This window comes from Rhagoletis zephyria, unplaced genomic scaffold (genome assembly GCF_001687245.7).
Source record: "Rhagoletis zephyria isolate East Lansing unplaced genomic scaffold, Rhagoletis_zephyria_1.1 Rzeph_scaffold_00886, whole genome shotgun sequence".
Classification (NCBI taxonomy): domain Eukaryota; kingdom Metazoa; phylum Arthropoda; class Insecta; order Diptera; family Tephritidae; genus Rhagoletis; species Rhagoletis zephyria.
This window is the reverse complement of record NW_016157970.1, coordinates 1,650-10,600: the sequence shown is the minus strand read 5'-3', so window position 1 is coordinate 10,600 and position 8,951 is coordinate 1,650. Positions and strand designations below refer to the sequence as shown.

The 8,951-nt window shown below is 34.5% G+C and overlaps 1 protein-coding gene across 1 annotated transcript in view; it reads right to left on the bottom strand.

Moving 5' to 3' along the window:
• Window positions 1-8,431, bottom strand: part of tey (teyrha-meyrha) — a 52,598-nt gene extending 44,167 nt beyond the window's left edge. The window contains exon 1 of the mRNA XM_017614737.1: window positions 8,315-8,431. Within this exon, the coding sequence (XP_017470226.1) occupies window positions 8,315-8,431 (117 nt within the window). The remainder of the gene's footprint in view (window positions 1-8,314) is intronic.
• Window positions 8,432-8,951: the final 520 nt, after the last annotated feature.

Here is an 8,951-nt window from a genome sequence, read left to right as displayed (position 1 = left end):
AGACGGACAGACGGACAGACGGACAGACGGACGGACAGACAGACATGGCTTAATCGATTTCTTTTTTCATCCTGATCATTTATGTATACATTTGTCTATATCTATCTCGATTCGTTTTGGCTGTTACAAACAACCGTTATGTGAACAAAATTAATATACCCTTGTGCACAAGTGCGCTCGGGTATAATGAACAAATCTGTACAAATGTACCAATAGAGTGACACTGCCTTAAACATGTATGCAATTAAAAAAAAAAAAAATCAACAAAAGTTCGTTAAAGTTTCGAGCTTTTTTTATTAAATTCTGAGTATGCAATTTTGTAGCCCATTGAATTCTAGTAGAGTAAAGTATAAATTTCAAATGGCTAAAAATGTCGATGGATATTTTAGAACTTTTAAAAAGTTCGAAATTTTAACGAAAATTTGTTGATTTTTTTAAATAATGCACAAATTTGGAAAATTGGATTAACATGGGTTTGGTTAAAGAATGAACTACATTTTTATAAAAAAAAAACACAAAAGTTCAATAACAACAAAAATAATACCTTAACACTTGGCAAACATAACAGGTTCTGTGCCTAATTTTTGCATTTGTACTAAAGCCTGTTCTGTTACAAAACCAAGTTACTGATTAAGAAAATCGGCGGATAAATACGAAATAATGAGTGGTCAACTGAAAATCCGCAAAGGTTTTTTTGTATGAAATACGAGCAATAAAGCGTGTTACTCGGGTGTACGTGGCGTATGAGTAACTTTACTTCCTGCTCATTTTTCATACAAAAAATCTTTGCGTATTTTCATTTGACCACTCATTATTTCGTATTTATCCACCGATTTTCTTCATCAGTAAAAGCCAAAAAAAGTTGGAATGATTAATTAATTTGTCAGAAACTATAAGCCCTATTGGAAAGTGATGTATATGTATATGGTATTTTGTATTAAGATTTTTAAATTAGTTCGTAAGATATACGTGATTAAAAGGAACCAATTTTTGCTTTAAGATGAATAACGGTAAATTGCAAATATCTCGAAAACATATCCATAGAAAAAAAAATTAATCCGAATTTCGGAATCACCGTGCAATTCAACATAGAAATTGGATAGTGGCATCTGGAGAACAAAAACCAAATTAAAATTTGTGATCCAGTGTTATATAGCGTTGAAAGATAGTGAATATGCCACCAATTGCAGTAGGTGTGAGCTGTGGACACGTGGCTATGCAATTTGGTTATTAATTTGATGAGTTGAAATGCTTGACCTTATTTTGATGTATTCTTGATTTTCGTATTACTTTTTTACAGGAAGTTACTCAGAAGTAAACGTAAGTGATAATATACTTTGCAAACACGTAAACACTTTATCTACAACAGCTTTAGTGTGTTGCGTGATTTAACTTTTATTTAAGTTTTATATTTTATTGCTGATATCAGTATGTATGTGCGTACATACATATGTGGGTTTAATTCAAATTCACAATCTTGTCTTTTATTTTTGTTGAAGATCACTTTTATAAATTCAGTTGAAACGATCATAAAATGTCGAATTGAGTTGAGTTGCGCATGCGCCCGGAATACACTGCGACTACAGTATGTAGTTTATTTGCCTCAATAAATCACCACACCCATTCAAAATGAGCTTGCGGACGCGCGCATCAATATTGAATGTATTACCTAAAACGCCTCGGTATACAATTTCGACGAAAACGGCAAAATATGTATTGAAACAATGCACTACTTTTAATACTTAAACAAAAAAAAAAAAACAAAAACAAGAATGAAAAATCTCAAAAAATGAAGCGCTAAAGTGCCACATTTCAGCCGGCTGCTGTTTACGTGTATGCCAGAGATGTAGGTGCTGCGGCTACTTTAGTAGCAGTTAGAGAAACGTCGGTTGTCATTGCGGCCCCAAAGTCAGTTAGTAAGTAGTTGTTGACGCTACTGCTGCTCCACATCGCAATGTTCGAATGTTCTCTCAGCGCTGTTGTGGTTGTTGCTGTTGTATGGTGGTGTGGTGTGGTGCGGTGAGCCATTGTGTGCAGATTTGCTTGACGATTTATGATTGCTGCTCGCTTGCTTCGAATGCTGACCGGTGTGTCTGTGTCATTGATTGTTGTTGGCTTCTGTTTGCGCGCGCCCCTCGATCGCTACTTATGCTAAGAGGTTGTGCTATAAGTTCGATGCTTATAGGTGCTTGCCTGCCACAGTGCACCTTCACATTCGCTTGTTTGTCGTTTTTATCGTATAAAGTTGAAGTTTGTTTGTCGGCCGGTTAGTCTGTCATTGTAAACATGAGCGATGATTTTGACGCTGATGCTACAAATGATGAAAAATATTCGCTTTGATCAAGTTTTGTGAACTGCGGCTGCTGACTGCCGCCTGTTGGGTGCTGGCTGATTTTCGTGACATGGCTGTCAGCGCGCTTTGCGTAAACGGTTGGTGCCACTGCAGCAGTTTCATTCGTCTCCAACCGCGTAAAGTTATGTTAAACATGCGAACAATATGTCCAGTAGCGACGAAGATTTTTTCACAGATATGCCGACTGCTTCGAGAACAACGGATAATTCTTAAAATTTTTAAACTTGCGCAGTACATACATATGTACATACCAGTGTACTGGAGTTAATCTCGCATTGACAGATCAGTGCAGTTGATAGCATTCTTTGCGCGTTGATACTAATCAGTATTCACAATGTTTGAAACAACTAAAATAACAAGTAATTTTTAGCAAAAAAAAAAAACCGACTTCAACTCCCATATAAAAAAAATATATATATATATATATATCTCATCATCCACTGATCGGATCTCAACCAGTATGGGACCGCCTCTGAGACACTATCTTTCCGATGCAAACAGAATTATCGAAATCGGTTGACGTGGTCCAAAGTTATGCGGTAACATACATAAAAAATAAAAAATAAAAATAAAAAATATTCCGACGAACTGATAACCTCCTCCTTTTTTGGAAGTCAGTTAAAAAGATTAAAAATATCAAAAAAAGCTGGAACCAGTATACACCTCCCTTTAAAGGCTGCCTGTCTCAATGGCAACCCATCAGCAACATTTCTTTATCGCATGCGACTTTCTCAAGCTCTCTCTCGGCCATTTGTGTCTCATCGATGGCACATAATTATCGACATATCTTAATTAATAGTAATTTATCAGTTGTTGACAGTCGCGTGCAATTATTTTTTTTTTTTGTTTTTTGTTAACTTTATTAACCAGTTTACAAGCACTTTTCGACATATTCGGCACGACTATGTCATTTCATTTGGAAATTGTTGCGACAAGTAAGTGTTTAAATGTTTGTATGTGAAAATAGTCGCCAGTGCTTCACCACATTAATCGATCGGCTAAATGCTCGTTCGATCACATGTAGTTGATCGAATGATCTATGAGCGTTCAATTTTCACGAATAGCTTTTGTCGTTAACTGCAATTTAATTTACGTTCATCTTTAGTGGCTTGTGAGAGAATTGATGGTTGACACCTGCACATTTAATTATTTTAATTATGAAAATAACAATTTTGTTATCGTGAATTTTTCATCTCTTTTATCATAAAACAAAGTTTTGCCAAATGAAAAAAAATAAACTCTTTTTTAAGATTTTGAAAAATTCCAGATTTCACAATTTCGGATATTTTACAAGTCTAATTTTTGAATATTTCAAAAACTATTAACACTTACAAAAATGATTCTGATATTTACGACTATAAAAAATATATAAAAATATCGAGAAATAAAATATTTACAGAATTTAAAAATTAAAAAGTCGTAAAAAATTTTTGACTAAATTTGTGTACAATATCCAACTCCAACTGAATTTAAAATTCTCAAGAAGGTGTTTTTTTAATTTTAAGAAAAATTATATTCCTTTAAAACTCTATATAAAGTTATCTTAAACAATTTTTATTCATTTTACATTTTTAGTTTAGAGTTTGCAGTATTTTTTTCAAAGTTCAAAATTCATACCTGTAAAAAACACCTTGCGAATATCACGCTTTTTTAAGTTCAGTTAGAAGTACATATTGTATAAAAAAAATTTAGCAGAAAATGTGTTAAATGAACAAATTAAATTTTTTTCGAATTTCTAAGTTTCAAAATTTCGGGAGATTTTATTTTTGAATGTCTCAAAAACTATAACATTTAAAAAGTGGTTCTGCTCTCATACTAATTGAGAAATTTAGGGCTACCAAAAATTAAAAAAAAATCGAGAAGTATTTCTTCCATGAAAAATAGCTTCTCATGNGAAATGCTTGAAACTTCAATATTTCGAAATTGAAGGACGCTAATTTACTCAAAATAGATACACCCCGGCTTACCATCTAGCGGTAGGTTTCGGAAATGTGAAAAAACACATATTTAATACTTGCGCCGGGTATTTAATGTTCGGCTCCGCCCGAACTTAGACTTTCTTACTTGTTATTATTATTATTATTTGCAATTTTTAGAGATATCTCGATCTGACGATTTTGAAAAAAGAACTTGGTAACTTGAATGAATCCGAAAATTATGTGTTTTTTGAGGCAACATAGTGTATTGGTTTCAATTTATACTATGTTGCCTACTTAGGGCCATCTCTCCACAATCATCTGCTAGACGTAGGTCAACACAAGCGTTATTGATTTAAAAACCATTCGTTTGAGAATGGATACAACTGAATCGCTTGGGTGCAATCTTTCACAAAAGCTTACAATTTCCGGCGTATGCCAACGACATCGCAGCATCAGCAAAAATAGGCGCTACGTCTGTTCTGCCTTCTCGAAATTAGCTGGAGGATAAAACGAAGTATTTCCTGTCATCAGACAAACAATCAGAGCATAAGCGTCTCGGCACCCACGTCACTGCTGACACCAAAAATAATGTCAGCCTTTGAATCCAACGGAGAATCACTCTTGCCAATAAGTGCTACTTTGAACCAGTGATGAAATTCACGGTACAATTGTACTTCTTTGGTACATTTTGGAAGCCAAAAGTAAATTGGTACTACATTGACATTTTTGTCAAGATACGGTACTGCAGCACAATTATGTCGAAATACCACACTCTATTTACTTGGAGTTTTGAATTTTTGTGCATAAAAATATAGTCTTATTTTTCTACCATATTTAAGTATTATTAAAAACGAAACTCTTACTTAAATCAAAAAAAAAAAAGTTGCTGTCATAATAGGTCTATTCATAAAATTTTCCAGTAAGTACTAGCAGCCAGAGAATAAAATAATCATAGCGAGTAAAATTGAGGGGAAGTCCAAAATATGAGAAAAATTTATTGAACGCAAAACCAGTAAAAACGTGCAACTTACGCCATTCTGACTTTCTGATACAAAATCATCTCCACATTTCTCCACACAAAATCATCCAGCAGCAAAAATTCTGATCAGTTTGCAAAATTTTAAAAAAACTTGCAATCCTCGAAACAGCTGATAGGTGGTTCATTTGGTAATTTATTATCCGCTTGGTGCATTGTCCCCAACTTGAAATTTGTTTACTATTGAATACTTTTGTATAGGAAAAATGTTTTTAACATATAAATGAATTATTTCGGAATGAATAAGTTTTTTTGATACTACATTATGACGCGATCGAAAATAAAAGAATCCCCTTCAAGCACCCATCCTTGTTTCACAAAACCATATATAGCTACAAACGTGCCTTTAAAATTATCCCATTTTCATTTTAACGATCAACTGACAAATTCGACCAGAACCTTTCAGCATTATTATCTATTTTGGTATATTTCTGGGAAAAATATGGTACAATTGAAAAATTTTATACAGCAGCCATAGTTGACGCATGGAAATTAGAAAATTAGAGATTAATAGTAAATTAACTAAACTGAACTTTTCTTCCTTTCTTTTGTTTATTCACGAACACATGTTTGTGGTCAACAGACTTTTTTACTTGTAAGTTTTCGCAGGTAAAATTTTTCCAGCAGAAAGTGGCAGATTTCAGTGTCACTTTGCGCTCTCGATTTCCCCCACTTTGCAAGATTTTATGTACGAGAGCACTGCTACATATTAACTTGTTTATTTCTATAAAAGGAAATATCTTTGTAAAACGTCCATTCCGTTAAATGCAACGATTTTTTTTTGAAAATTTTGGTATTACTAGCACTTAGATAATAATATAACTTTTATGCTTTTGTTGATTACCTTGGCGTTTTGGTGGCCTTTTCAAACAATTGATTTGCACTTATGTTTTCCACCTTCGACACGCCATGTTTTATATCATGATTTTTATACAGAAAATCTAAAAACATATGTATATGTTACTATGTATGTATGGTCTTTTAAATGTTGGTACTTTCTCGGCTTATTTAGTTCACTTTTTTTGGTAATTTGGCACAAAATTAAAAAAAAAACACATTTATCATCCCAGCTTTGAACTACAATAAAAGACAAGTGAGAAGCAATGCCCTCTCTCGTCGTGGTGGTGTGTAGTGCAGAAGCATAAAAAAGCTTATACAAATTAAAGATTTACGGGTCTTTCCGTGTTGGCGATGGCAAATTCCACAGAAGAGAACGCGCTTTGGTGGACTCGACCAGAATCGATTAGGCGGCTATAGCGCCATTCAAGAAGAAGAAGGTATACATTTGTTGGGGGATCTTATTCAATATCATAACTTTAATTTCGGGTCGGTGATATTTTGTAAGCCTTTATATATTACTAGTGATGTGCTCAGTCAATACTTTTACGTATTGATCGATATTCGGTACCGATTTAAAAAGTATCCAGTACTCTCGATACTCGGTACCGAAACATTTACATAGGTCTCGAATAAAAGCGCACATAGGCCAAAAATATGTAAAAAATGGTTCAGGGGAGACTCGCCTATCAAAATCCGAATGTAGAAGCCAATAGAGCTTTTAATACTGATTCAAATGAACGATGTATATACAAATGTCGGTTCGAGGCCATAATGCTGAGAAACTCTTACTTGTTTGAAGCATCTTTTTTGGTTTTGCTGACGTATGATATGAAATATTTCTACGTCAACAAGTGCGATATCGGCCCGAAACTTGTCGCTAACTGGCTCCTGAAAGGCTTCTTCATCCATCAAAGCATTTTTCTTGAACCTCGGATCGACTAATGTTAAAATTGATAAAATAATATTTCTCTGTTGCGGTAAGTTCAAGTGTTTTAGTCGATGTCATATAAATTAGTAATGTTTTTTCTAAAGTTTTTTAAATTTTAATTTTTTAAGTTTTTTTTTAAATTAGTAAGTTTTTTAGAAACTTGAAATGCATATAATGGCGAAGGTTTAATGTAAAGAATCGGTATCGGGTAGCGAAAAGGAAGTTTTGGGTACCGAAATCTTTTTTTAGGTATTGGGTACCGAGTATTGGGTACCGAAAATTCTGCACATCACTACATATCACTTCCAGCGCAGTACCGCTCTTTAGAGTTCAGTGCTGTTGGCTCCAGTTCAGAAGTGTTCCGAATTTTTCTTTTTGTTTTTTAATAAATGTGGGTAAAGTTTGCACAACACACCCCTCAGCAACATTTATCTTGGTTTACAGTTTAATACAAAATACCTCCAAAATCTTGAAGATACTTTTATGCCGCCCCATCTTACACTTAACTAAATAAAAAGCTTTTAAAAAATGACGAAGGAAATACATTTAATTATCATCTTAGCGCTTGCAGATACAACGCCAAGGTTTAGTTCGGTATATACCGGTGTTTGCCTTTTTCCCAATATAATATCGACACCTGAGTAGAAGAGCGACCTATCTCGGCAGCCAGTTCGAAAATGCCCTATCTCAGAAAACTTTTCAAAACCACCCTATTTCAGAATTCGGTTAAAAAATGCCCCATCTCAACTCATTTTCAATACATTTTCCAGTGAGATAGGGTATTTTTGATTGAGCCGAATTATGAGATCGGGCGTTCTTCAATCAAATTCGAAGATAGGGTGTTTTTCAAAAAATGTTTGAAATGGGACGTTCTTGAAAAGTTTTTTGAGAACTGGCTGCCGAGATAGGTCGATCTTCCACTCAGGTGTCGATTTTTAGATGTTTCGATAAATTAAAAAATCTTGGCATTTCACACATTTGCTACGGGCTTGGCCAAACTTCTCCTTCTGTTTGTGGTGTGCCGATTTGTGTGACCTACAGAAGATTTCTCATGGTCGAAATGGATTCGGAGGTTCAATTTTTTATGCCGTGGTGGCGACGGCTATTGGTTAAAAACGTTTTCTTTTTTTGATGGTGGGCGGGCCTGGAATCGAACCTGGATCCAGCCGCTCAACGACTGAAACTGCCCGCTGATTTAAGAAGCTTGTTTAAGAAGCTATTATTTTGATTAAACTTACTCTTGTTGGAAAAGGCCGCTGGCCCCTCAAAGCCTCATGCAAACCGGAAGCAGCCTCCGAAAGTACGACTAAAGCTTGTGACGGCAAATGGCTGCTTCCAAATGCGTTGCTTTCCATACTATGCGCGCGCGTCGGCAAACGCTCGCAACGAAATGGAAAATTTAATGAGCACTTTGTTTTTTTTACCGACGATTTGCGTGTTTCTTATTTTTAGCAAATTTTTTTCACACTTGTTTAAGTATACATAAAAACAATAAGATTGGGCGTTTCAGCGCGTCAATACAATTCACGTACATGGCGACGGTTAAAATTTAGCGCGGACATATTCACTATTTTACACTTTCATAAACGAATAGATATTTATTGCGGTTAAGCTTGAAAGAGTCGCGCAAACACATTAGCAAGTGTTGAGATTTAGATATTTTTAAATATAATATATATTTTATTTTACACTAATTTTATTGATTACTATTTTTTGTTTCATTTAAGCTTTTATTATTCTATTTTTTATAATTTTTTTTTTTTTGAATTTTTTATTGGCACATTAAGAATTTTCTCGCGTAAATAAATTTTGTTGCGCGCACGAACTGGCTTACTGACGTCGTTGCTGTCTGTCGGTTGACGTTTAGGTTGGCGA